This window comes from Halictus rubicundus, chromosome 12, assembly GCF_050948215.1.
Source record: "Halictus rubicundus isolate RS-2024b chromosome 12, iyHalRubi1_principal, whole genome shotgun sequence".
In the NCBI taxonomy this organism is placed as follows: domain Eukaryota; kingdom Metazoa; phylum Arthropoda; class Insecta; order Hymenoptera; family Halictidae; genus Halictus; species Halictus rubicundus.
In genome coordinates, this window is record NC_135160.1 from 11,387,774 (window position 1) to 11,415,486 (window position 27,713).

Here is a 27,713-nt window from a genome sequence, read left to right on the forward strand (position 1 = left end):
GACGTTATTTGCTAATGCATCCGCGGAAACGGAAACGTAAAACGGACTAGATCGATTTCGTTAGAGCGAAGTGTGTTCCTCGCTGGCCAAGCTGTCGGTCTCCTCGGTGTCGGAATTGGTTGCAGCTTGGACTCGGGCGTACTCGTCGGTGTCGATACTCTTGCAAAAATGTATCGCGTACTTCAATTTCTGACAGAGTACTTGTTTGCACGAGTACCGTGGCATTTTCAACAAGAAAAAGCATGTGTAACTTTCCGGAAGATAGCGATCGGGCGGATTGTATTTATCCATCACCTGGAACAATGCACGTGTGTACATAAGATTAACCGTAAACGTAAACGATTTACGGATACCATAAATGGATTTACCTGCAGGACAAAATCTCTACCGCGAAAGTCGGCTATCGTACGCGGTAGACGAGTCCTCCCCCAAACAAATCGCAAAAACAGAGATCTCTCTTGATTGGAGAACTCCTCCATCACTTCCCAGAACCATTGGATCAGCGGCGCGTTTGCCTCGATGCCTGGGAAAAAAAACGAAAGATTGTCGGAATTAATCGAGTAATAATACATAGTAATAATATTTCCAAGTGTTTATGCGCGCCTGTGTGCGAGTGAAAACATGGAAATCAGTAGCGAGCCAGCAAAACTCTAACTTGGGTTAACTCATTTGCATCATTAGCGTATATATACGCTCAATTTTCCTGGTCACTATCACCGGAGCGTATATACACGCTCAATTTATTTTTTTCTTATAATGCTGAAATATGAAGTTCTTTTACTTGTAGTCATTTTTGTACTTGAATGTAATAAAAAGAAAGTTTGGTGATAAAGGCGTTCTTTTCATATTTCCTTATGATGCAAATGGATTAAGAACACTTTTCAGTCAAATTATCGAAAATGCCGAAGAAATCGTACAGGTCCCCTCTACATTGCGTTGAAGTGATCCTGTACAAGGGGGCCTCAAAATCTGTTAAGTGGTTAGGGCCTTTAAGGGTCGGATTATATCCGGACCCTGAGGATGTGTAAACGCTAGATACAAAAACAGGGTAATAAAATTCTTGATTGGACTGTGCCAACCGATGCGCGTTGGTTCTGGTACCTTTATACGTTGCGACGGATTTCAATAGAGTGAGCGGTATATCCGGACTGCCGCAGACCATCGTTTCCAGTTCCGTCCCGCTGAATAACGCGAGGAACGGTACAGGTATCACTTTCGACATTCCGTCGCGTACAGCGGCTACTTGGGCATCGAACTCGTGCAGTCTATAGTTCAAGGCCAATCGAACGTACTCGTGCTTGTTCGCTGGTGTAATCTTTTGATATCTGAAAGCCGAGACAGTCGAATGGAGAAACGAAGGTAAGATACGAGAATGAACGTCGACGGATAGTGTTTCGTCGTCTCGCGTACCTGTTCGACAGCGGTACGTCATGACCAACGGCCGACGGTGTCGAAAATGGCATTTCGAGAGTTTGAAAGACTTTTTCGTCGGGGTCCATGTCCCGAATACAGAGCAACCCGGGTACATAGTCCCGGTCGACTTCGGTTAAGTCGGCTGGCGTCAACGAGCAACCGGCGAGCTGCTTCCATACGGGTTCCGCCAAGTTCAAGCTCAACGGACTGCCCGTTCTTATCGCTATACCCATCAAGATTCCAAGAAACCGGAACATGTTCATGTGCAGAGGCGAGTCGGCGGTCGGGTTCAACAGGAAGCAATCCCTGTTGGTGCCGTTGTCTTCTCGGCCGTTCGGGGTCGGTATGAACAACGGTAGGGAACCGTTTTGCAGTTCGTCGCACATTTCCGCGATACTCTCGCTGTAACCGCCGCCGCAGTCGTCCACGCTCTCTCCTGTCAGGAAGAACGAACGAAGGTGAGTAAAATGAGATCAACGTTTAATTTTCTTGAGTTTAGACGTTCGAGTTGGCCAGTTACATTTACTTACCGACGAATTTCACCTTCCATACCCTGTGCGGGAAGAAGAGGACGTCTTGAGTCAACAGAGACATTTTCGACACCATCTGACCAAAGACCGACTTGATGCCGTCCGGTCCTGCCAAGCCACCTTTGCTTCTGGCCCGTTTCACCTGTATCCGATTCAACTCTATCACCGGGCCGTGTTGCCGGTCTCTGACCATCGTCGCTTGGACCACTTTACGGAAGGTCGCCTCTTTGATGCTGTAGACGAGTATCGGGGCCAGTTTGCTGAGACTGAGAGGCCCGGTAATCGGGAACATCGGCAGACACGGGCACAGCAGCTCGGCGAAGTGGTGCAACAGTACCAGCCGGCTGTGCAGCACGGAAAACGGAAGATCTTTCACCAAATCGTACTCCATCGGCGTGACGGCGGGCATTTTGGTTTGCGTGGCTTTGGTGGTGCTCCAGGCGACGGTGTGCGCGCTGCCGCAGGCGACTCGCGTGATCTTTTCGCCTTGTAGCGCGCGAACCAACCGAGGTCGTTGGAGCGCGCTCGTCGTTCCGTCGCCAAGCTGACCCTCGTCGTTGTCTCCCCACGTGAAAACCTCTCCCTTGTCGGAACAGGCGACGCAGTGCAACGAACCCGTCGCTATGGAGATGATTTTCTTGCTTTGAAGCGCCGTGATCTTGCGCGGCCTACGCACGTGCTCGTCGATGCCGTGGCCCAACCGATGATAGTCTCCTTTGCCCCTACGGAAACACGCGCATCAGATTTTTTTCTGAATCAACTCGACTGTAGTTGGCACGTTCCACCGTTATGTCATCGACGATACTCTGTACTTTGTCGACAAAATGTGTAAAATTTCAATCTACTACAGAACTTATGCCTATGCCACCGACATAAGGGTGAAACGAAGATGCCTGTGAGATTAAACCAGCCATCTGTACGCGCGACGACGAGCGAAAGTTGGGGAGATCCGATATTACGTTGGCTGAAGAATCTGGCCGACTGGACCGTGTTAGCCCAGAAGACCCGTCGGAAGGGCAACGGATAGGATACGTAATCATTGGGCAAAGAGGAAACAGCGAACGAATCACCGTACCACGTGTAGATCGCTCCCGATCTCGTCAGAGCCACCGAGAATTGGCTGCCGCAATCGACTTTGATCACCCCGAGTCCCGCGAGAGACTCGATCTTCATGGGGACCTTGCATCCGTCGCTGCCACCTCTGCCCAATTTCCCGTAGTCCCCGTCGCCCCAGCTCCAAACGTTGTCGTCGTCGGTGACGCAAAGCGTTTGCGCATCTCCGCTACCGCAGGCGACGTCGATCGCTTTGTAATCTTGCAACGCTTCCACCAGCTTCGGCGTCAGCTGGTCCTCGCTGTCTCCGTGGCCCAGACGTCCGTATCGACCTGAACGAGAACACGCAAAGTTACGGTATTCCACTACTCCGACAACAAAGTCGAAGAAGAATAAGAAGAGGTCGCAGAACATCGTTTACTTCACCTTTTCCCCAGGTGTAGAGCAAGCCGGTGCTCGTGATCGCCGCGCTGTGGTTACCGCCGCAAGCGATGTCCACGATTTCGATTCCCAGAAGTTCTTCGACCAGTTTCGGTCGATCGTGGGACATCCGGTTCCCGTGGCCTAATTTACCGTCGTCGCCCTCTCCCCACGAGTAAACGTGTCCCTCGGAGCTGAGCGCGAGACAATGTTTCCCTCCGGAATTCACCGCAACTTTCTTCACGAACACGTGCTGAATGGATTCCAGAAGAGTGGGTACCGTCACGGAGTCCGTTCCTCCGATTCCGAGTCGGCCGATCGCACCGTATCCTATAGCACATGGAACAGAGCGTGAGTATCAGACTGATTCGAACGAGGGAAACAAGAAGAGGAAGTGTAACAACAGGTTTTGAGAAATGACATTATTATATCCATGAGGAGTGGCTTTCGGGAGAGAGCCGTGTCCAAAAGGAATTTGTTCCCAACGTTTCGCCATCATTGCAGCTGGCTTCATCAGGGGTGAAGACACTCTGATACTGGCGAGTGTCAAGGAAAACTGAGTTTATATAGGGATTATGTTAGAGGAAACGAAGTTAGTATCCCGATGCAAGGAATATTTTTCCACGCAAATATAGGGAATCCATTGAGATCCTTAAACACCCTGACAACATCAACAGGGACACGGGATACCAACTCAACCCCATCTGGCACTCCCTCCTCCCATTTTTTAATTGTCCAGCTGAACAATTAAAAACTACTGGTGAGCACCGTTCCGGAACATTGACCAGCCCTATATAAACTCAGTTTTCCTTGACACTCGCCAGTATCAGAGTGTCTTCACCCCTGATGAAGCCAGCTGCAATGATGGCGAAACGTTGGGAACAAATTCCTTTTGGACACGGCTCTCTCCCCGAAAGCCTCTCCTCGTGTGTACATTCCAGGCCGTGAAAGCATCAAATCTACAATAGTGTTGTATCGTTTGCGTACCGGTCGCATAGACCTTTCCATCGGCGGTGACGGCGAACAAGGTCTGCTCTCCGCCCGTAAGCTGGACCGGCCGAAGAGCGGAAAGGTTCTCGCAGAGAACCGGCAATTTCGCCTTGGCACCTTCGAGGCCGCCCAACTGACCCCGATGATTGTGTCCCCAGCCGTAAATCGCTCCGGAACCGTCCCACGACAGCGTCCAGTCTTCCGGTCGACGGTTCAGCCACTGCAACAGCTGCTCGTCGTGTTCCTGCTTGAACAACTGATGGTTCTCGTGATCCCTGTTGGCGGTCTCTCCGTCGGCGCTCATCTCGTTGATGCGCTTGGTAACCTCCAGACAGAACGCCCTCGGAAGCGGCGTGCGATTCACCAGAGCTTTGGCGACCCTCGCGGAGAGACAGTACCTTCGGAACCAGGACCATTTGTGGATCTCCGAGCAGCAGTACATCCCGTCGAGTTCGATGTCGCATGCGAGAGCGACCAGCACCTTGAACAAATCGCTGTGCATCAACTGTTTCCCACCACGGACCAGCGGGTCTTCGTAAAAGTACTGTTTCAGCAGAGCTTGAGGCAGCGATCCGAGCAGAGTAGTGAGAGCGACCTCCGGCCGTATGCTAGGACCGGTCGTGTAGACGACCTGCAACTTCTTGAGCGCCCACATGCGCTGCTGGGCCGACAACACGCTCAGCTGGCTGCACTGAGCCAAGGTGGCGGCGAGCCTCGTCGCGTCGTTCCTATCCAGACCGATCAAACCGTTGTCGAGCAGAGACTCGGCCAGGCCGATCGACGGCTCCGAGAGAACCGCTCTGTCCGAGACGAGCTCGTGGCCCGAGAGGCTGGCGAACACCGGATGCACGGTGAATCGCCATCCCCAGCCGTTCACGGACCCGTCCGACGAGAACCTCCACTTCAGCTCGTCTCCAGGAATCCGGATCTCGCCGTTCGCCCACTCGCTCCACTCCCGACCAGACTTCACCGCCACCACCCTGTTGTTGGTGTCCATGAACGCGAGCGGATCGTGGCGTCGCTCGGTCGAGCATCGTCGATCGAACTCGATCCTCAACGCCTTCGCGCCGGGAATCTTGACGTGGCCGGTCAACGTGGTGCCGTCGATGTACGGGTGCGGGCTCTCCTGCACGACCGGCTGCGGCAGATTGCTCCCGTTGTTCGAACTCTTCACCGTGTCCTCCAGCTCGGTGATGCAAATCTCCAGGATCATCGTGCGAATCGAATGGTTCACCTTCGCCAGCGCAATCAACACCGACGACAGGGTCTCTCGTGCTCCTTTGCAAACCCGATTCGCTACCGCCAGCTTCAGCAGATCGACCAGCATCCTAGCGTCCTCCTCGCCGATCGTCGACGTGAAATCGTCGAGGCTCGAGTCCGGCGAGCCGTTTCCTTCGCCGACCAATTGCGCGTTCGACGTCAGCGTCGCCGCTATCACGCTCATCGCGCTGCTCGACATCTTCGAGGCTCTCGAGGACAGGCTCGCCGAGCTGGACATCGACGGGAACATGGTCAGCGGGTAGTCCTCCGATTCCGGGCTGGTTCTAGGATTGGCGATCAGGTTGGCCACCTCGGCGGCGTTCGCCGGCGCTTCACCGCCACCCTGCGAGCTTTCCCCGACGTTCTGATAGACGGCGTGTCCGACGCCGGTGCCGATACTCGTCTCTTCCACTCCTCCCGCTACCGTTCCCATCGTTGCGATCGTCCCGACCGTGCCGCCGTCGGGCGATGTTTCCGTGAGCGTGTAGGATCCTCCGCCGCTGGATCCGTTCCCGTTGCTCCCGCCGCCGTTGACGGAGCTGGGTTGCGCACCAGAGGCGATCCGCAAGGTCGAGTGACTCTGGAGCGCGGTCACTACGGCGATGCGAGCTTGCATTATGCGAAGCGCGTTGATCACGTGCTGCAACGCTTGCTGTTTCACCCCGTTGCTCTCCAGCGACAAGATGATACTCGCGAGAGATGGCCGGCCGCCGTTGGCGTTCGAGCCGTTACGAGCGTCGCTGGTACTCGCCGAGTCGTCGTAGGCGCCGTTGCTGGTTCCGGGAACGGCGATTTTTCCGGCACCGCTGCTACCGGCGCTGGCGCCGAACCCCCCGGTCGAACACGACGGAAGACAGGTCGTGCCAGCCTCGCCGACGTTGCTCTTGTATCGTAGCATCGTCTGGCCGAGCGGATCTTTGGTCGTTGGAAAGGTGACCGGTTGTTGATTGCTGGCCGCCGGCTGATAAAGAACCCAAGCGATGCTGTGGCTGGAGCCGCACGACACCCGATTCACCCGCGTGTCGTCGAGCTCGTGCACCAACGACGGTTTCTTGTTGACGGTGGTCGAGCCGTTGCCCTGCTGTCCGTGATCGTTGTCGCCCCACGCGAACACCTGCCCGGTGTCGGTGACCGCGAGACAGTGCAGAGCGCCGACCGCCACGTGGACCACCTTCTTGCCGCGCAGACCCTCGACCATCGTGGGCTTTCGAACGTGATGGTCGTCGCCGTGACCCAACCGGAAATAGTCGCCCTTGCCCCAGGTCCAGACCTCGCCGTACTTGGTCAACGCCAAGGAGAACTGTGCTCCGCACTCGATCTGCACGACGCTCAGACCGCTCAGCATGTCGATCAAGAGGGGAGTTTTGCAGCCGTCGCTGCCACCGCGGCCGAGCTTGCCGAAGTCTCCGTCGCCCCAGGAGTAGACGGACCCGTCGGCGGTCAACGCCATCGTCTGCGCGTCCCTGCTACCGCAAGCGACCTGTACCACACGGTGACCTATCAACGCCTGCACCAGCTTCGGCTTGAATCGGGTGGCGGTATCCCCGTGGCCCAATCTGCCGTACTCGCCCAAGCCCCAGGTGTAGAGCTCGCCTCTGCTTGTCACGGCGGCGGAGTGTCCGGAGCCGCAGGCGATGTCTCGAATCCTCTTTGCCTTCAGGGCTTCGATCAGCCTCGGTTTATCGAGCGTCTGACAGTTGCCGTGGCCCAGTTTCCCGTCCTCTCCCTCGCCCCAGGAGAACACCTTGCCGTCCTTGGTCAGAGCGAGAACGTGCTTGCCGCCCGAGTGTACCGCTACTTTCCTGATGACGTACTGGTCGAGGAACGGTATCGGCTTCGGCTCGCAGACGTTGCTGTCGTCGCCGAGACCGAGCCGACCGTTGGTGCCTTCCCCGCAAGCGTACAGTTTCCCCTTCTGGCTGACGACGAACAACGTCTTGCTGCCGCCGGCGATGTAGACGGGCTTCAGCTTGGACAGAACCTCGCTGTACACTGGCAACTTGATCTTCGAGCCCTTCAGCCCGCCGAGTTGGTCCTTGTCGTTCAATCCCCAGACATAGACTGCCGAGTAGTGGGGCGCCTCGGCGGGCCATTGCGCGTTCATCTGCTCTTGCTCGATCTCCCAGTCCGAGGCGAGAAACGAGACCGAGGTTGCCAGCTGGTTCTCAAAGATCTTCTTCTTGCCGACGATCCGAAGCCCGTGTATCCTGCAGTCGATGCCGCCGTTGCGGCACTGTTTCACCGCGATCTCGATGCACGGGTAGTATTCTTTACTATCTTGTAGTAGCAGGACGCTGGTGTCGGCGTGCCACACGTTGATCGTCGCCAGCTCGACCAGCCGGCTGAAACTCTCGCCGACGTACACCCCGATCAACGAGGGCATGTAGCTTCCGTCCTGCGGGTTCACCAGTATCTTCAGCGAGTGGACCAATATGCCTGGTAACATCTCCAAACGGATCCAGTGTTGGCACTGGACGCCGCAGCTCTGCCAGTACCAGCCGGACTCGTCGACCAGTCGGGCAGCCCAGTTCTCCCTCGAGGACACGGTCAACGTTCGAATGCATTTCGACCAGTCGTCGATCAGCGAGGATTCCGCGAAGTCTTGCCGGTGGTATCTGCCCGGTTTGCCGGCGTACACCGCCGCCGATCCGGGCTCGACGATCCGGCTGAATCCGTGTCGGTGACACCGTTTCGTGTAGAAACAGTTCTCGCATAGGTTGTAGTTCTCGCAGTATTTACACTTGAACCGTGGACCGGAGATCGGCAGCAGGTGGCAGGAATTGCAGGAGAACGAGTGATGGAAGGACGGCACTCTCTCCATCTCCGACGCGCATCCGGTCCAACCGCTCTGATGGGGAAAGTCGACCGACACGTCTTCCCCGTCGTTGATCACGGCCGTCACGATCCCGACGGACTGATGGTTCACCGAGCCCCATTTGTACTTGGGCACGGTCACGGATGCCATCACCCGGACCTTGTCGCCGACCTTGAGCGCGACCGGCCCGCCAGGTATCGTCGGCGGGTGTCCCAGCAGCTCGATGTGAATGAACCGGACCCAATATGTAGCGCCCCATCGTTGCCACGCCACCTGCACGTTCAGATCATGCAGGCCTCCCGGATCGATCTTCGTCACCTGTCCCACGTCCCCGTACTCGACCTCCTCGTAGCTCTTGCAACACCGTACCAGCATGCCCGGGATCAGGTTGTCCCGCACGTAGGTCGCGTACTCGTCGACCGACAGAAAGTCGGACCTCTTCACGTAGTTGGGCGGCATCGACGAGGAGACGGCGTCGTTCGCCGACGGCGAGTCGTCGACGTTCTCGCTGGTCGAGTCCTCGGCGTCCGACAATCCGTAAACGCTTGACAAGGTCTCGCTGTCGCTGAGCGCCGCGTCCGGGTTCTCCAGGAGCCAGGCCACCACGCTCTCGGCAGTGATGTAGCCGACCGCGGTGTTCAGACTCTTGATCGCGAACTCGACGCTCCTCTTCGGGAAACCCATCTCCGTCAGCTGGGCTATCAGCGGGCTCATCGGCGGAGGACTCTTCCGTACATTCCCGGAGTTTCTGCAATGTTTCTTCTGGCTTGAGGTCAGCGAAGCCAACGAACAATCGGACGCGGGAGAGTCGGGTTCAGAGACAGGACCCCCTCCGGCCCGCTGGATCGGCGAGTGACTCAGCTCCGAGGCTAGATACTGCGAGACCGTCAAAGCGGCCACTTCCAATTCTCTCCGCTTGAAGATGGGTCGTAAGGGTTGCGGTCTCGTCGCCCGGAGTAGCATCTCCTGGAACAAGGTGACCCGTCTGTCGCGACAACCCTCGACGTCCTCCGCGTGGTTGTCGCTTTCGTTGCGGTCGTTGTCGATTCGATTGTCGTTGTCGTTATCGTTGTCGTTGTCGATGTCGACGTCGACCTTGCCGTGCGGCGGCGGGGCTCGTCGCGCGTCGTCGCCGATCTTCGAACCGTCGGTCTCGATCTCGTACTCGGTGTTCAGCTCGTCCTTGTTATCGTTGTCGATATCGACGTCGACCTTGCCGTTCGGCGGGGCTTGTCGCGCGTCATCGCCGATCCAAAAACCATCGGTCCTGACCTCGTGCTCGGTGTTCAGCTCGTCCTTGTTGTTGTTGTCGTCGTCGTCGTCGTCGTCTTCGTCGTCCTCGTCGTCGTTGTCGTCGTCCCTCTCCTCCTCGTCGACGATGCGGTCATTTTCGTTGTCCAGATCGTCGACCACGTTGTCTCGGTGGTGGTGTCGGTGGCGGCGGTAGCGGTGATGGTCTTCGTCGTCGTCTTCGTCGTCGGCAATGGCGGTGGAGGTGACGACGTCTCTGGTACGAGCGTCCGCAGCTTGGGGACGGGCGCAGGTGCTCGTTCGGGAACGAGAGCTGACTCTGCGCGTGTGGACGCGTCTCCTGCGCCTGGTTCCACTTCTGGTTCCACGGTTGGTCGCGATACCCTTGCTGCCGACATCCCCCGCGGAACTTCTACCGTCACCGACACCGACGACGTCGTCGTCGTGCGCGTTGCACTCGCTCTTCTTGTTGATCGGCTGTCGCAGAATCTTTCTCAATTTGGTCTGATGATCGAGAACCGCTTTCCCCGCGTTCAGCGCGGCGAGCTGCTGCTGCTGAGTGCGCAGAATGGACGGGTTTACGGCGCCGGCGATCACCGGCATCCCGTTCGGTCGCTTGTCCAGTCCGCGATGACCCAGCAACAGGTTCGCCCAGGTCGACAGGAACGTGTCCGGCATCGGCATACGGTCCAGACGAAACTTCTCGCCGACGCGTTTCACGGCGAAGAACGGCAGCTTGTGGCGGGTGTCGGTGTTGTGCATCTTCACGAGAACCTTCGCGTGTCTGGTGAATCTGTAGATCGTCCCAATTTGCCCGTCGACGTCGACCAAATCTCCGATTCGCGGCCTGTCGTCGAGTCCTCCGATGACCATCAGCGTCGCCATCACCGTCTGTTGGATGCTCAGGCTGTTCTCTCCCCCGTTCTCGTTCACTTGTATATGGAAGAGGGGTCCGTCGCTGAGCAGGTCCGACGCCAGAGACAGTTTCGACGCGAGGAACGCGTTCAGCGTCGCGTTCCAATTCGGAACCGTGTGCAGATACCTGATCAGAGAGACCAGCTCCTCGATGATCGTGGAACTGTGGGAGGCCGTGAGAGACACGCGACACCTGTTCGCGTACGGTTCCGACGAGGAGCCAAGATCGCAGGAGAGCGCGATACGGCCCATTATGCGGAACGTCCTCTCGAGGAACGGCACGGCGTTCGGATTGCCGGCGGACCAGCATGGCAACACGGTGCTCAGCAACCGCACGGCCATTATCTGTTTCTCCAGGTTCGAGTTTCTCTCCTCCGCGATCACGTTCAGAAGAAAATCGATCCAAGGTTTGGTGCTCAACGACTTGCAGAGCTCCGAGGAATTGGCGATCGCCCTGAGCATGCTCAACGTCGCCCAGGTCTCCGTGGATTCTTGCGAGAGGCTCCGCGGTGATTGACCGATCGAGCCGATCGAGCCGAGCGAGTTCATGGTGTCGGCCTTGTGCGCGGCCGAGGTCACGCCACGCAGCACAGAGGCGAGCGTCTTTATGGCGGACGGTGTCACCTTGTCGGCCACTATGCCGCAGCAGAGCAGCAAAACGCGGAGCAACGCCAGAGAAGCGGATTTGAGGCAAGTGGTCGGCCGGATGTCGGGTGCCGGGTCGGTTGTGATTTGGCAGCTCGAATTCGGCTTGATCGTCTCGAGCGGCGTGTCCAGGTCGCTGTCGGTTGCCGGTGGCGTCGTCGGCTCGGCCAGTTTCAAGTCGTACTTGCCCTCCTTGCCCATGCGATACGAATTGGTGTTACCGTTGTCCCACTGGACTCGAACCCAACCGTCCACGCCGGGCTCGAGGATGACGCGACCCTCGCCGGGTGGTGGACCGTCTTGATCGCCCCATTTCCAATCGACTCCGCGAACCACTCGAGTCCCGACTTTCATCAAGGCCGCCAGCTCCATCCCGGTCAGTTGCACGCTCGGCGGTTTGCTCTTCTCCAACGCGTCTTCGTAAATGGCGGTGGTAGCGTCCTTGGACTTGAACTCGTCCCCGTCTGCTCCGGTGGACGACGTCGCGGCGATGGTCGCGTTTTTGCTCGCGTTTCCGGTCGCGTTTACGTTCGTGTTCGTGTTCGTGTTCGCGTTCGCGTTCACGTTCGCGCTCGCCACCGTTGTCGCTGTCGCAGCGGCCGGTCCGATCTGCCTGAGCAACGTCAACACGCTCGACAACGTGCCCGAGTTGATCAACAGCCCAATCTCGTTGGCGTGCTGGTAGTTGGTCAGCATGCCCAGTATCGTCAGCAAGAACCTGGCCCTCGGCAACTTTCGCAACCAAGTGTACGTGCCCTGGTTCAGGCTGCTCTTGTCGCTGATCTTCGGTTTGCTCGGCACTTCCGCTTGAACGACGTACGCCCGCAACGCTTTCACCGCCCACGAGGTCACCTCCGCTTCGGACAGAATGATCCGCGACTTTTGATAGGGCGTTATCGAGCGAATATTGTCGAGGCAATGCGTGATCGTGTTCTCGCCGACCCGCGTGTTCTCGTGGGTCAAGCCGAGCCAGCCGTTCAGCAACGAGTACTTCACCGACGTGATCAAATTGTCCTTGCCGAGCAGCTCTCGCATCATCAGAATTCCCTGTTCCCGTAATTTCGCCCGCTGTGTCTGACAGTACATCGCCCGACGCAGAGTCTCCACGTCCGCGCCATCCTCGGTCACCACGAAATTGATTATGTTCGCCATCAGTTCGCTCGCGTCGATGTTCAACGGCCTCTGTCTGACTCGCTCGGCGATCTTGCCGATCCGTTTCCTCGCGTCGTTCTCCGAGGTGTTCTCCAGCTTCGAGGGGGAAGACGGCGACGGTTTGCCAGACACCGACACTGAAACAGAAACGGTGGCCTCTTTCGGCGTCGTGTCCTCCTCGGACTTTTTCCGAATCTTTCCATTCTGAATCGAAACGTTCACGATATCCTCCGGCTTGCTCGGCGATCCTCTGTTCCCGCGAACGATATCCCTTATCACCGTTCGAACCGCCCTCTTGAACCTCGGAACCGTGTGCAACAGCTTCGCGTCGCGCAACCCTTTGATCTCGTAGCTGGTCGCTGACCGAATCTCATGAAGCAAGAACCTGCACTTTTCTTGGGCCGGCGCGCACACCTCTTTGTAGCTTCTGTTCTGTTGCTGTCTGATCCGGATAAAATTCCATTTGGTCTGATGAATCGCTCGAACCATGTCGGCCAACGGTTTCGGTAGTTTCCCGTTGACCCCGTTCCCCGTGGTCTCCTGATCGATCGTCTCGATCGCCTGGTATCCTAGTCGGAGGTGTTTCACGATCACCGCCATCAGCAAACGGCCGACCTCCTCGACAGGGTGATCGCCGGAGAACTCGGTGTGCGCCAACAGGTTGTTCGCCTTCGAGTACTTGTCGACGATCGTCAGGAACACCTGAACCTGCGGCTCGGTTCTGTGGGTCTCGGCGAGCGCGTGCACGAACGCGGTCACGCGGTCGTCCTTCTCCTTTTGCGGCTCGTTTTTCGTGCGGGTCTGATGCGGCAGCTGTGGCTCGGTCGGCGAGTTCGCCGCCGTTGAAGTGTTGCTCCTCGCTTCACCTTTTTCCTCCTCGTACGGATTCGGCGGCTGTAGAACCTGCAAACCACCACGGAAGAAATTCGCGTCCAGCCAAACGCCGGACTCCTCTTCGGCCGGCTGCAACGGCAGGCTCTGTCGCATCCGGTGCGCGTGCAATCCCAGGAGAAATCCGAGGGCTCGCTCGGCGTCGAGCAGAGAAGAGCACGCGTCCGTCGCGTGGATCGTGATCTCGGTAGTCTCCGGCTCCGACTGGCAATAATGTCCGACGAAATACGAGTCCATCATCGAGCGCGGGGGCAACGGAGGTAATTGTTGCTGTTGCTGACCGCGAGCCGTGCTCGAAACACCGGAATGACCGCCGTCCCATGCGAACGCGATTTTGTCCCGAATCCCATCCTCCGTGGAATCCGCTGCGGTGGTCGCCTCGAACCGTACCGCGTCTTGTACGTCGTACACGTTGTTGTTGATCACTACCCAAAGACCACCGTCGCGATTATGGTTCTCGAGATCGGCCCAACGGATCACAGACGGCTCGTCCGAGATCGAGATCTTGTTGCTGTGCTGCGGGGCTATGATACCCGGCCAGGACAGCTCGTCCGCCTCGTTCCTGTCGATGCCGGGTACCAATTTGTTGAACCGATCGAGCGCCTCCAACATCGGTCCGATTCGTTCCATCCAGTTCATCCGGAGCAGCAGCATCGGGTAATCGACTTGCAACAGAATCAGGCAGGTGATCAGCTCCGGTAGCAGAACGTGGACAATGTCGCCCCTCAATACCGTGCAGACGAACACGAATTGTTTCAGGCTCGCGTTCGCCAATTCGGCGGCCAGCGTCGCGATCTCGGTCACGTGACTGGAAATCAGCGAAATGTATTTGCTCAGAAGCGACTCGGCACCGAGCATCTCCTGGTCGCGCGAGTTCTCCGTTCTCGACTGATGAACGCAATCGTATAGCCGCGCCACTACCAACCGTTGGAATTTCAGCAGAAGGTTCAAACTGGGAGAGGCGTCGTTCCTCTGCCAGATCAACGACTCCTCGTTCCCGCGAATCGACTGATCGGACGACGACCAGCCTAGCCGCAATTTCGATCGTGTGGTGCACGTACCGTTCTTGATCAGCTGCTTCACCAGCTGCAACAGCGAGATACTAGTGTTGCTGTTCTTCTCCGAGCTGAGCTCTTTCGCTTGCTTGACCGCGTCGCTGGATTTACTAGCTGCGGTCGTCGTGGTCGCGGTGGTCGTGCTCGTTGTTGTCGTCCCGTTCGTCGCGAAGAATTCCTTGTCGTCGATCAGTTCGCTCGTCTCCGCTTTAATCGCAGTCTTCAATGCCAGCTCCAGGCCGCCGTCCGCCATTAAACTGGACACCAACAGATCCGCCATGAAACGTTGCCCGTTGTTGTTCACGTTGATGTTGATGTTGTTGACGTTACCGTTGCTGTTACTATTGTTGATATTGTTGATGTTCGTGTCGATATTGTTGTTGTTGTTGCTGATGTTGTTGTTATCACCGGTCGGCTGTTCGTCGGTTCCGTTCGACTTCGACAAAAAGTTCGACAACGTTTTCGCTCGTTCGTTCGCTGTCGGCAAGAGAATGCTCCATCCGGTTTGCAAGACCGCCTGGGCCGCCTCTTGGATCGTCGCTAGAATTCCAGTGCCGCTGGCCAGCGTGACGCAACGTTGCTTCAAAGAACCGAGGAGTAGTCCCAGAGATTTCGCCTCGATGTTGTGCGTTATCATGGTGTGCAGCTGCAGCCGAAGCAAATTCAACGCGGCCACGGCCAGACACTCGCGGTCCTGAGTGGGTGGTCGCGTGCCCGGCAATCCCTCGCAAGCCTTGCTCAGCAGAGTGTCCAACAACCGGAACGTGTCCTCGGACAAGTCGACGACGAACGGCACCCTGGTCACAACCGACCAAGCGGACGTGCACCACGCGAAGCTCTGGCTTGGCCCGCAGGCTAGCCCGATCACGTTCTTCCCAGACAGGGTCGGGCAGATCGTCGGCTCGGCTACCACGCTCTCCAGCGCCGGATCGATCTGACCGTAGTCGTTTCTGCCCCAACCGTAGACCAGCTGATCCTCCGTTAAGGCGAGCACGTGCAAGCTGCCGACGCACAGGTCTTTCACCTTCTTCGTCTTGAGTGTTTCGATCGCTTTCGGATAGTCGACGTGCTCCTCGTTCCCGTGACCCAAACGGTAAGCCTCGCCCTTCCCCCAGGTATAGACCTCCCCATACGCTGTCAGAGCCGCCGAGAATTGACCGCCGCAATACACCTTCGTCACGTTGATATCCAACAGCTTGTCGACGATCTTCGGCGTTTTCGATCCGTCGCAACCGCCTCTGCCGAGCTTCCCGTAATCCCCGTCGCCCCAAGAGAACACTATGCCGGACGCGGTGACGCACAGCGTTTGAGAGTCGCCGCTGCCGCACGCCACGTGCACGACCATGTGCCCGTTCATGCCGGTAACCAACGTCGGGACTGTCACGTCCTCCGAGTTACCGTGTCCCAACCTTCCGTAATTGCCACGACCCCAGGTGTAGAGCTCGCCGTTCGAGCTGAGCGCCGCCGAGTAGGTGCTCCCGCACGCGACGAACGTAATGTTCTTGTCGACCAACGCATCGATCAGCTTTGGCTCGTCGTACCATGTCCTGTCTCCGTGACCCAATCGGCCGCCGTCTCCGTTCCCCCACGAATACACCGAGTTGTCTTGCGTCAGAGCCAGGTAATGCTTGCCATCCGAGTGAGAAGCGATCATCGTCACCGGTTTATCCGAGAAACCGTGCACCCGTTGCGGATACTGGGTCTCGGACCCGTAGTACATCATGTAAACGTTCCCGCCGATCGAAAGAATCATCAGAGCTCTCTCGGTGCAACAGAGTTGCTTGATACCAAGCTCCGCGATCGCATCGCAGTAAAACGGGGACGCGCCGTTCCCGAATTTCACGGTACCCCAGGCTAAAACTTCTTGGAACGTTTGATTCTGACTCTTCGGGAATCTATCGATTACCAACGGTGGTAGCAACGGAGCGGCCAGCCTGCTTAGATTGCACATTATAATCACCGCCGCTTTCCGTAGGTCGACAGACGTGCTGTCGTCGTCGGGCAATCTCAAGTATTTGAGCAGAACTTCGCACGGACCCGGCGCCATGTTCTCGTCTGGACGTCTCGACTTCGAGGCCGGGATCGCGTTCAATCGCCTCAACAACGGTACCAACGGCGCCGTACTTCCCGGTGGTATCACGCGATTATCTTGATGTTTGTGTTTCCCGCTTAAGTGAAGCAACAGGCAAACGGAATCCAACAAGCTGGATAGAGTAGCTCTTTGCGTGACCAATTCCAGCAACAGGCACAAAGCCGTGTGCTGATCGGCCAACGGTATGGGGCACCATGATCTTCCACTGATTATGTCCCTGGAAACCAAAGAGATTACCATCTACGGCTCAATGTTGGAATATCGAGTAGCAAACTCGAAGAGAATTGTATACCCTGTGACAACTTGTCGTAAAAATTTCGCCGATCGTTCCACCACTTCCAGCCAGACTTGAGAAACGTTCGTCTCGTCGAACAGCGTCGCTTCCGGTAACGATTGCAAAGCTTCCAGCGATTCCGATAACAGCTCGCTGCAAAATTCTATATCCTCGCCGGATCTCCATGCTCGTCGTAGGTACGCAAACGAGAAATTGAGGGCGGCGCGAGAGCCTACTCGTGCCAAACCCAACGTCGCCTTCTCGTTTGGTCTTATCCTAAAATTATTACACGCGTTCGATGAAATCGTTTTGTTCGAATCAACTGTAAGTACTCTACACTCTATAGAAAGGTAAAATCCTTTCGTCTCTAAATGCGACAATTAAATAATTCCTGGACGGTTGGTTCGAATTAGAACAAAGTTTGAGAAATAGAAAATTAATATGAATACATTTTTTGTAGTTTAGCAGCTGGTTTAGGCGCCATTGGAATGTCTTTGGTCTCCTGTGGTTTGTGACGAACGAGAGCCATCAAGTATCGTCGTGCTACTACCAAGCGTTGTTTCAGTCTTGTCGAGGATAATGTGCTGTTTGCTACTTCGTGACACAATTTTCTTTGTTCTTTGATGAGTAAATCGATGCATTCGGTTAGGTCGGACAGTGCTGGAAAATTTGTTAACTATTGAAACAATTCAAAAAAGTAACAAATAATTATATAACGAATAATTTCTTACATGGTTGAGGACCCCAGAGCCAAGAATCCATAGTGCGTCGTGCTGGAGTAGTTTTTTCCGCGAGAGCGTTCGCTCTTGACGCTTCCTCTTCATCTAGCTTCTGACAGGGTCCACAATTACAGCCATGTTGCGGACCGCAAATACCGTCGCAACACAGGCACGACAACACTCTCATGTTACAATAATAATGGCCGGTTTCACCTGAATAATATCAAAGTTCTGTGAAACTATGGAACATATGAGAAACAAATGGTGGCAACCGAGTATAGCTTTTGTACCTTTTCTAGCTGTTATGCCTGCTGAGTTGATTAAACCGTCGCTAAAAGAACCTACAATTTCGCCATCCCGTATCATTTCGTTCCATAGTTTGGCCAAACCGTCTCGATAAAGTAAACGCTTCAGATCCGTTTTAAGCCACTTTGCGTCCAAACGAACCTCTGGCCTAACTACGATATCCAGTGGAACGCTCATGTTGATTGTTTTACTTTACGGTCGGTTAATATGATTCGATTTTACAAAATCAATTTATTAGCAGAGTATTGTGCGATTATGAACGCATATTTTCTGCAATCTATATGACAGTGCCTTACTTTAGTGTCCAGTAAAATGCATTCTCGTTGAAATGTAGCGATTTATTTCACGTGCGACGATTGTACAATTAGTTTTGTAAACTTTGCTGCCTTGTACTGCTGCATAAACAACTTTGAATCAATTTAAAATGAAATTTAACCTTTCAGTAATTTCGCACGAACGCTTATCGTAGATTAGTCGAAATAGTTGGAGCAAATTTTTAATACCCTCGGCTAGATGAATTTCCGAGTTTACGATATATTCGTTTCTTCCCGTAGCAAATCGTCCGGAATCCATTGGAATCGTTCATTGTCTTTAAACGACACCATAATGACAGTATACGTTTGACAAGTTGCAAGAACGATCGTTGATTTACAATCGGTTAAAGCTGTCATTGTCGAGCGTCAACAATAATATGCATTCCTCGAAGTTGCTCCTTCTATCGAATCACATTCTTCGGCCGAATTTTTTACAGAAAATATGTTATCCGCTTCTCGTCTCTCTATTGATCGTTAAAAAAACTCGAGCGACAGTCACGAACGGTAACGAAGTCGCGATAATCGGCGGTGGATATCAAACGGCGCAGGTAATACATCACTGAACATTCGTATACATAGTCTATCGCGGAATTATTATCAAACTTTTCGTTCATAATGCCTATGTGTACGGAATACATTGTTCACAGAAACATCGCACGATTTGACTGTGAACTGCGAGCACGGGTAAGGTGCTTTGCGAGATACGATGTATCCAATCTCGAAGGTATTGACACTCTTGGAAATTCATTGAATCGAAATCATACATTCGTCGAAAAATCGAAAGAATATTAATTCACGACATATCAAAATGTTCAGCAGCGCACGATGTGCTATTGCACGGCACATTCGAAAGTATGGTGAGTAGCGAACATGAAAATAAAAATGAGGAATCGAAAGATAGGTTATGTTGTTTTCGAATTTTTATGGAATCGTTCGTCTCGATCGCTAAAACTGGCACGCTATTAAAAAACGAATTTTAATTGTAGGACAACGAAGACATATTCGACACACGATAGGTACATTTACGAACAATACGAGTCAATGTCAATCGGAGGAATTGTCGGCAACCCTTTGTCGGGCATGCGGACAACCAACGGCGATAACGCATCCTCATTTAATTAAAAAAGGGGAAATTGTACCAGGTATCCAGCTCAACGAATTCAAAAACAGGCGAATTAAGTTGATGGAAAGCATTATTTCGCACGGTTGCGTTCCAAACGTAGACAAATCTCATATCGTGATTATTCCATCGTCTTCGAAAGTGTACATATCCGACAAAATCCCGTATGTGTTTCGTCAAAATACAGACTTTTTATATTTCACTGGTTGTCAAGAACCCGACAGTATTTTGGTGATTACAGCAAAGAATGAAAACTTTGTGACCACGCTGTTCGTAAGACAGCCAGACGAGCATTCCGAATTATGGGATGGACCTAGAACTGGAATCGAAGATGCCCCTACATTATTCGGCATTGACTTAGCACTTCCTGTTACAGAGTTTGAACAATTTTTGGTCTCGTTTGTAAATGAAAACAAGAAGTGCAGTATTTGGTACGAGAATAACAACGTAGCACAACCAAACCTGCATAAAAGGTTACTCGAATTAATTAAGAAAACTGATAATCAAAAATTTGTTTCCCCTACAAGCATAATTCATAAAATCAGATTAATTAAATCTCAATCAGAAATCGAATTAATGAAAAAAAGCTGTGAAATTGCTTCTGCCGCAATATCTAAAACGATAGAAACATCGAAACCAAGAATGAGTGAACACCAGTTGTTTGCAACAGTGGATTATGAATGTCGTATGAACGGGGCAGAATTCTTAGCATACCCACCGGTTGTCGCGTCGGGTAAAAATGCTAATATTATTCACTATATTAGTAATAACCAAATTATTCAAGACAGGGATATGGTTTTAATGGATGCAGGTTTGTCATCGATATAAAACTAACTCTATTTTCTTTGCTATATCCGTTGTAGTTTATTTTTATAATATTTCTTTTCAGGATGCGAATACCATGGTTATACGTCTGATGTAACCAGAACATGGCCAATCAATGGCAAGTTCACACCAGAACAGAAAGTTTTATACGACATTATATTAGACATTCAGAACGTTTTAATTTGTAGACTAAAAGAAATGCCTACCTTGGACCAATTATTTCAGGATATGTGCTGTTTGTTAGGCAGAAGATTACAAGAAATTGGATTAATACCGAAACATTTAATCGGTCATAAATTACTTTCAGCGGCATACATGTATTGCCCACATCATGTAAGTCATTATTTAGGAATGGATGTGCACGATACAGGGAAAATTTCTAGAAGCATAAAACTTCAACCAGGAATGATAGTGACTGTAGAACCAGGTATAATTCAACCAAAAACGTTGCTTTAATTCACTCGGCATTTACTTTATCGATATTTACAGGTGTATACATAAGCTCGAGAAATCAGTTTGCACCATCGCAATTTCATGGTTTGGGTATACGCATCGAAGACGATGTTTTAATAACAGAAGCCGGACCGGTGGTTTTAACTGAAAATTGTCCAAAAGAAACTGCGGCAATAGAAGCTTTAGCAAGTCGGAATCAGTAATTGCAATGGTAACAATTATTTCTATGGATTCATTCGTTCGTTTAACGTCGTAACAAGTGTTGATACAATAATCGATGTAACTTGATCGCTTTTGTTTCGTTTCAGATTAAACGAGTAATATATTCGTGTTATCGATGTAAGAAATTTTATAAAATTCTCTTCGAATGACATAGTAACAGTACAAAACTATCATTGCAAGTATCGAAAATGTGTATACACTTCTACATGTTATTCGAATATTTGCTTAAGTGGAAACAAGTGAATGTTATATACTTGTAACCAATAAAGAATCACTAAGAGAAAGAGTAATACAGTGTACACAAAAAGAGCTAGCATGAACATTTGATATTAAATCGATTACAAATTAAATATGTATGAATGTATATAGCGTTGATAAGAAACAAGCACGGTTATTATTAATTCGTTAGTAAAAGTATCAGAAAAAGTTTGCTGAAAACTTATCGAAGCTGTTTCGCGTCTAACGCGACGGATAACACGAAAATCTTAGATGACAAGATTTCTTAATTTCGAATCGGCTTGTTTTAGAGCGATGAAATTCGTTAGCTGCTTGACTCGCAGTCGCGACCAAACGACGTGATCGTGTAATGCATGAATTTGAGCTGCTGCAAGCGCAGCAGTTTCCGGATAAGCAACTGTGGTACATCCAATTCCTAAAGATAATAAATAATTAATAATATACGATACGTTCAAACAAGGGAATATAATTCTAATCGAATGCAAAATTATATATCACCTGAAGGTACATTGACCGACGACCATATGTCTTGTGAAATGTTTTCCGGTTTAAAAGGTGGACAATTAATAACAGGCAAAGACGTGTTTCCAGACAATACTGGTCCCAATCCATTGCTTCTCCCAGCTACAGCTATTAACACCACCTAGGAGTGAGAAAGACAAACCATGATAACTTAAAAACAAGCAATATATTCGTTTATATCAGTTGTTTTATCACTGTGTTTTGGCGATAGTATGGTGGCATGACATAAACATTGAAGAGATATACAGGTCGGATACAATTCACGGAAAATGAAACAGAAAGAGTCAACCCCAGCGTCGCTATTCTGATAATATTGCTCATACTTTTATAACTCCTTCAGAGTATTACGAAAAAATTTTCGGAATTGTTACAATCGCGTGACATCGCGTGACCAAATGAATTTGTTTGCTTTCAAAGAAAATACCATACCTTTTCGGAACTACCTTCGTACTCGGAGAGGATACGTAGTGTTTCTTGAGTTCCTTTATGAGCGCTGCTCACGCGAAGATGAACTTGTAAACCAAGAGACTTGGCATGGTTTGCTATTTTCTTGCAATGTCCTTCGTCGGACGCTGAGCCCATGAAAATAACGACATGACTATTATTTGGTGGAATAAGATAGTCTAGTTGATCTGCCACCCATTTGAAATTGCGTTTGACAGCGTTCAAATCTTCTTGAGTAACCGTTGCTAGGTTTCTGTATACCTGAAACGATTGATTTAATTAAGTAATAACAAATTATACTGGAATAATTTTGAAATAACTGTATTGCCAAATACTTGTTTATCTTTCATCAGCCTTTTATCGCCGGATGGCCAAAGTCTCCAAGAGTCACTATCGATTATATCTGCTACCATAATTTCACCGTTTGTATCCACGCCGAATTCTATTTTCATGTCTATGAGAGCGCAATCTCTAGTTGCCCATGCCCGCTCCAAAATTTCAAACACAACAACAGTTGTTCGTTGCATAATATCAAACTCATCTTTTCCTATTGTAATTCCATTCAACTTGAAACCTGCAGAAATAACTTGTTCTTCCGACCATTGAGGATCATGATTAGCATCATCTTTAAAGAACGTTTCTTGTAACGGCGGATTGAATCTATATCCTTCTGGAACTCCTATAACAAGACGAACGCAATTATGTAAACACCTACTTAAGTATAATTTCATCCAACAGCTTATTTACATTTTTAGTGCCGAAGAACCATATATCATGTTTTGCTGTACTCACGAAAAATGTTTGTTTTATTCTAATTTATAGATTTTGAATGATATTAGAATCTTATCTTATTCTAATTTATGGATTTCTCTCTAGTATCATAAATTTGGTTCTGCATTTTACGCTCAAGTTCAATTTTTCAGTTGGCACTGAAAGAGTTAATCTCTATGCTATGCTGTATTTGCTAACCTGGATGTCTCTTTAGGAAGCTACCGGTAGCCAATCTTCTGGTAACCCATTCTATGGGTACCATTTCACACTTTCTGGCAATAAAAGCTGTATCATTTAGCACTTTAACAAATGCAGTATTTACTCCTGCTTCTTTTAATAACTGGAAAACTTTAGCTGTAGTAGCTGTACTAATAGCAGCTTTGCCTTCCAAGTCATGAGATTTTGCACCGTCTCCAGCAGTAATACGATCTTTGCTTTGTAAAAGACATAATTCAGGACTATTTGATAGCTCGTAGACCTGTTTGGTCTTTCCTTCGATAATCAACTTTCCACGTTCGTACCCTGTAAATCAGAAACAACATTTTTTTGTACTAACACAATTACTCAAAGAATATTATTGCAATTTGGAACTTGAAATAATTTAGAAAGCATATTGTAACCTTTTTTTAAAAATTAAACATTAAAATGCCATTAGTTAGGATCGTATAATTTATGAAAAGCTACTAAAAAATCTGTTAAATACAAAGAAATGCCTGCATGTTTTTTCTTTTCGTAGAATAATTTTTTTCAATCCCGCGAAAATATGTATTTGATAATATTAATCAATTAATTATCAATTTTACTGCATGTTAAATTTATAATATGCATTAAACATTACTATGAGTTTGTTTGATGTAAAACATGCAATCGTACAAAAGAACAATTAAAGTTTCCTGAAAAATTGTTTAAAATGGTGAATGACAATTGAAAATATTATAACGATAATTAACAGTTGAAACGTGCGTATTATCGGGATAATTATTAATCGTTTTACTCCTTACCGGTCATGTTTCTTCTTCTTCGTTTACTTCCCGAATGCCAGCTTCTCTCTTCTTACACAATTGACTCTCGATCAGGTCTTTAGCGATCCCCACTTTGAAAATTTTGCTTCGTTTGATTGGCGTAATTTTATAAATTATTCTTATGTGGGTTAAGTGGTAAATGAATGTAAATGTAGGATAAGAACAGCAACGAATAGATAAACATGATTTAGAAATACATTCGGATTTAAGGAATTGAGGAAAATATTCAACAGTTCGGCTTTATCTTGTTTTTCCGGCAGAGATAACAAATTAATTCAAATCCATAAAATACCGTGTATGATTATACTTGTTGCTCGATTGGAATCGAATATAAATGCAAAATAAGTCTAATATCTATATCTTCGAGAGAAGAGTATGTAGCAATCGATTTTGTACTTATCGTGGCATTGTCATTATATAATTTTCAATTCATTCGTAACATGTTTAAAAAAAAAGAGCAGACCATGATCGATATTCAATGGAACTAGATCACGCATAGAAAAAATGGTGTTGGCATAACATAAAATACATGGTAAATATTCTAATAAGTTTGATCACGTGTACAGAATTTCAATTTAAGAATAACAGGCTACAGTTTATTTCGTCTTAAGCATTTGCGACTGCAGTTAGTTTGTTAATTAGTATAAGTATAAGCAAAGGATCGATAATTTTAAAAGTAAGATAATAGCTAAATAAGCTAACCCCCCCAATCAAAAGCAGGTTTCCATTGGTCTACGCATTCATTCGTGCTGAAGAAGCCAGCCGAGAATCATATTTCATGCGGATCTCTTTCAAGCTGACAGCAGAACATCACGACGCTCAAACGTTTGACGCACGTGGTACGTAAACGCACGCTCTAATATTCTACGTATAAATGAAATTGTTTTTGAAACAAGATTCGAATCGTATGAATTATACTTTCTTCTGTCAACGCTACAGAACAAATGTGTACAGAGATTTAAATCGAGAATCGATATATGTAACTTTGTTTTCATTCAACAAGTGGGTACTACAGTCTATGATATAATCGAAAATGAAAGTTCTTTAAGCGATCGAACCTTGAGCAGTTTAGCTAAATTAGGTTTAATTAAACAATTATATATAGTTTTACGAAGTACATATGCGTTATATGTACACATATAATTAAACTTACGCACTAACGAGCGTGTTATAGCATAGCGCATAGAGCTGTAAACGATAAGCGCATCAATTTCAAAATAAAACTTTGCAGAAAGTACTTTCTTGTCGTTGTTACCGCGTAAATAAATATTGTAAATTTGTTTGTCATGCCAAAGGCATAATTTTTTTTTACTTTTTCATCTTTGTATTGTAATGCGACAAATCTGTTTTGTACAAGAGCTGCAATATTTTTGCAGTATTATTTGGACTCGTAAGATTAACTTACATGTATTTTGTACACATACTAACGTGAATGCGATACACTGACGAAATCAGTTGCGAAATGCTGATTAAGCAAGCATGTAAAAAGAGTAGAGTAGTAACATTGAAAAAGAAGTTCTATCAGCTCAACAGGGGTCAATAGTTTACAAGAGCATTACTGATAATTGAGAAGAAATCTCGAGGGGGTCTAATACATGATCTGTAATATACAAATAATATTTGTTTTCTGTGACTGTTGTGTAATCTTGTACATTCTGCGCACAATTACTAAATTTCAAAGAAATACAACTAAACGCAATGGTACAGCTTATTCGTTGTAAAATTATAATTGTTGACAGAAATCTTAGATTAATTAATAGACAAATGGTTTTTCTAGATTATAATAAAAATGTCTTGCAACGCGCAAGTAGAATCTCAAATTGAAATAACATCTAGAGGGAATAACAAAGGTAGAAGGCTGCGCAGTAAAGGAGAAACTAGAGGTCAAAGAATGTCTGGACTTACGCACGAGTGTGGTGTTTTTGGATGCATCGCTGCTGGCGATTGGCCATCTCCAATCGATGTTGGTCAAGTTATTTGTTTAGGTAAATTAAACCGTATACTTTCTATTCCTCCTTGTTTTTTAAAAAACAATCACCGATTCTTTCACAGAGACAATATTTGTGTAGGTTTAGTTGCCCTACAACACAGAGGTCAAGAGAGTGCTGGAATTGTCACTAGCGAGGGTGTTTGTTCGAAATCCTTTCATGTTCACAAGGGTATGGGAATGATCAACAACATTTTTAATGACGAAAATATGAAGAAACTCCGTGGGAATCTCGGTATTGGCCATACCAGATACAGCACAAGCGCAGCAAGCGAAGAAGTCAATTGTCAACCGTTTGTGGTCCACACCGCACATGGAGCATTAGCTGTCGCCCATAATGGAGAACTAGTTAACACAGAATCTTTGAGGAAGATGGTACGCGTAATGTGTTAATAGTTGAAGTACATTTCTGTTTTTTCAACTTTATGCCTGAGATTTTCTAATTTACATTTATTGATTTAGGTGCTGGGTCGTGGAGTTGGCTTGTCAACTTACTCGGATTCTGAATTAATCACACAAGCTCTTTGCTTAAACCCTCCAGAGGGCGAAGTTAATGGCCCAGATTGGCCTGCACGTATTAAACATCTTATGCAATTAGCACCGTTATCCTATTCCTTAGTAATTATGCAAAGAGACAAGATATACGGCGTCAGAGATCCCTATGGAAATCGTCCATTGTGTCTTGGAAAAATTGTGCCAATTGGAAATTTGGGTATGTCAACATAGATGGAAATATGTCATATTCTTCATCGAAAAAGACAGTTTGATAGAATGTTCCCATGTAGCAGGAAATGAATCGGACGAAGACGATGATGAACCCGAAGGTTGGGTTATTTCTTCCGAATCGTGTGGATTTCTAAGTATTGGAGCACGATATGTGCGCGAAGTATTTCCTGGAGAAATTGTAGAACTCACACGCGAGGGTATTAAAACTATAGACATTGTCGACAGACCAGACAAAAAGCCACAAGCTTTTTGTATATTCGAGTATGTTTACTTTGCGCGCAGCGATAGTATTTTTGAAGGTAAAATATGAAAATATCATTATGTCAAGATATAGATTTTGATATACATTTTCAAATTTCGTTTTCCTACTGTACAGGACAAATGGTATACTCTGTTCGCATGCAATGTGGACGGGAATTAGCCTTAGAATGCCCAATAGACGCAGACATAGTCAGTTCCGTACCCGAATCAGGAACTGCAGCTGCTCATGGCTATGCCAGACAGGTAGATGCAACGAATCTACTTTTCGGATGGCTAAGTTAGCGTTACAATAACAAATACATTTTGAAGATATAATTTTTTCGTAGTCTAAAATACCGTTTGCGGAAGTATTATGTAAAAACAGATACGTTGGCAGAACGTTTATTCAGCCTAGTACACGACTCAGGCAACTTGGCGTGGCAAAGAAGTTTGGAGCTCTATCAGAAAATGTAAAAGGGAGAAAGTTAATTCTTATCGACGATTCAATCGTTAGGGGAAATACTATTGGACCTATTATTAAATTGCTCCGTGATGCTGGAGCAAAGGAAGTATGTTTCTTAAGAATTTATTTCGTTCTATGCATGTTTGTTTAACATTACTATGTTGTGAATTTACAAAAAAAAAAAAATTACATTTAACCATATTTTTGTAGGTTCACATTAGAATAGCTTCACCTCCATTAAAGTATCCCTGTTATATGGGAATCAACATACCAACAAGGGAAGAATTAATTGCAAATAAATTAGATAACATAAAACTAGCGAAACACGTTGGAGCTGATAGTTTAACATACCTTTCAGTAGATGGACTTGTAAAAGCTGTAAGATTTGGTATGGATAATCGAGAAAGCAGTTATATCGGTCACTGTACCGCTTGTTTAACTGGAGATTATCCTGATGAGCTTCCCGGTGATTTGAATTGGTGAAAAAATGAAACCATATTTACAAATCTACAGACAATGAATTACACGTTATTAAACTGTGTATTATGTATGCTGTTTATTTTCATATTAACGTTAATGTTACTCA

At 48.9% G+C, this 27,713-nt stretch overlaps 4 protein-coding genes across 10 annotated transcripts; 2 read left to right on the forward strand and 2 right to left on the reverse strand.

Annotated features, from left to right (window-relative positions):
- Nucleotide 1: 1 nt before the first annotated feature.
- On the reverse strand, nucleotides 2–17,958 carry Herc2 (E3 ubiquitin-protein ligase HERC2). 2 transcript variants are annotated; one of them, XM_076797680.1, is made up of 13 exons: nucleotides 17,766–17,958; nucleotides 17,488–17,688; nucleotides 17,206–17,416; nucleotides 16,775–17,032; nucleotides 9,688–16,699; nucleotides 4,404–9,576; nucleotides 3,423–3,746; nucleotides 3,019–3,328; nucleotides 1,944–2,665; nucleotides 1,411–1,849; nucleotides 1,102–1,325; nucleotides 369–523; nucleotides 2–294 (listed from the first exon to the last, which is right to left on the reverse strand). In XM_076797680.1, exons 1-13 carry the CDS (start codon nucleotides 17,956–17,958, stop codon nucleotides 61–63), a joined length of 15,456 nt encoding a protein of 5,151 aa, XP_076653795.1. In that variant the 3' UTR covers nucleotides 2–60. The 2 variants fall into 2 exon arrangements, with proteins under 2 accessions (XP_076653795.1, XP_076653794.1); XM_076797679.1 differs by having other exon boundaries at nucleotides 4,404–16,699.
- A 550-nt stretch (nucleotides 17,959–18,508) lies between these two features.
- Nucleotides 18,509–21,310, forward strand: LOC143359630 (xaa-Pro aminopeptidase 3). Of its 3 annotated transcripts, none has more exons than XM_076797697.1 (6): nucleotides 18,509–18,643; nucleotides 18,743–18,952; nucleotides 19,082–20,026; nucleotides 20,105–20,467; nucleotides 20,530–20,704; nucleotides 20,802–21,310. In XM_076797697.1, the coding sequence occupies exons 2-5, from the start codon at nucleotides 18,904–18,906 to the stop codon at nucleotides 20,694–20,696; spliced, it is 1,524 nt and encodes a 507-aa protein (XP_076653812.1). In that variant the 5' UTR covers nucleotides 18,509–18,643; nucleotides 18,743–18,903; the 3' UTR covers nucleotides 20,697–20,704; nucleotides 20,802–21,310. The 3 variants fall into 3 exon arrangements, with proteins under 3 accessions (XP_076653812.1, XP_076653813.1, XP_076653814.1); XM_076797698.1 differs by having other exon boundaries at nucleotides 18,743–18,819; nucleotides 18,912–18,952; nucleotides 20,530–21,310; XM_076797699.1 differs by lacking the exon at nucleotides 20,802–21,310 and having other exon boundaries at nucleotides 20,105–20,373; nucleotides 20,530–20,673.
- Paics (PAICS bifunctional enzyme) lies at nucleotides 21,201–23,782 on the reverse strand. The gene is made up of 6 exons (XM_076797701.1): nucleotides 23,691–23,782; nucleotides 22,888–23,211; nucleotides 22,254–22,597; nucleotides 21,904–22,179; nucleotides 21,451–21,595; nucleotides 21,201–21,367 (listed from the first exon to the last, which is right to left on the reverse strand). The coding sequence occupies exons 1-6, from the start codon at nucleotides 23,695–23,697 to the stop codon at nucleotides 21,201–21,203; spliced, it is 1,263 nt and encodes a 420-aa protein (XP_076653816.1). The 5' UTR covers nucleotides 23,698–23,782.
- LOC143359628 (amidophosphoribosyltransferase) lies at nucleotides 23,775–27,667 on the forward strand. 4 transcript variants are annotated; one of them, XM_076797695.1, is made up of 9 exons: nucleotides 23,775–24,243; nucleotides 24,429–24,550; nucleotides 25,489–25,696; nucleotides 25,781–26,073; nucleotides 26,161–26,410; nucleotides 26,484–26,723; nucleotides 26,801–26,928; nucleotides 27,012–27,233; nucleotides 27,338–27,667. In XM_076797695.1, the coding sequence occupies exons 3-9, from the start codon at nucleotides 25,501–25,503 to the stop codon at nucleotides 27,608–27,610; spliced, it is 1,602 nt and encodes a 533-aa protein (XP_076653810.1). In that variant the 5' UTR covers nucleotides 23,775–24,243; nucleotides 24,429–24,550; nucleotides 25,489–25,500; the 3' UTR covers nucleotides 27,611–27,667. The 4 variants fall into 4 exon arrangements, with proteins under 4 accessions (XP_076653810.1, XP_076653809.1, XP_076653808.1 ...); XM_076797694.1 differs by having other exon boundaries at nucleotides 23,775–24,550; XM_076797693.1 differs by lacking the exons at nucleotides 23,775–24,243; nucleotides 24,429–24,550 and adding an exon at nucleotides 25,230–25,412.
- Nucleotides 27,668–27,713: the final 46 nt, after the last annotated feature.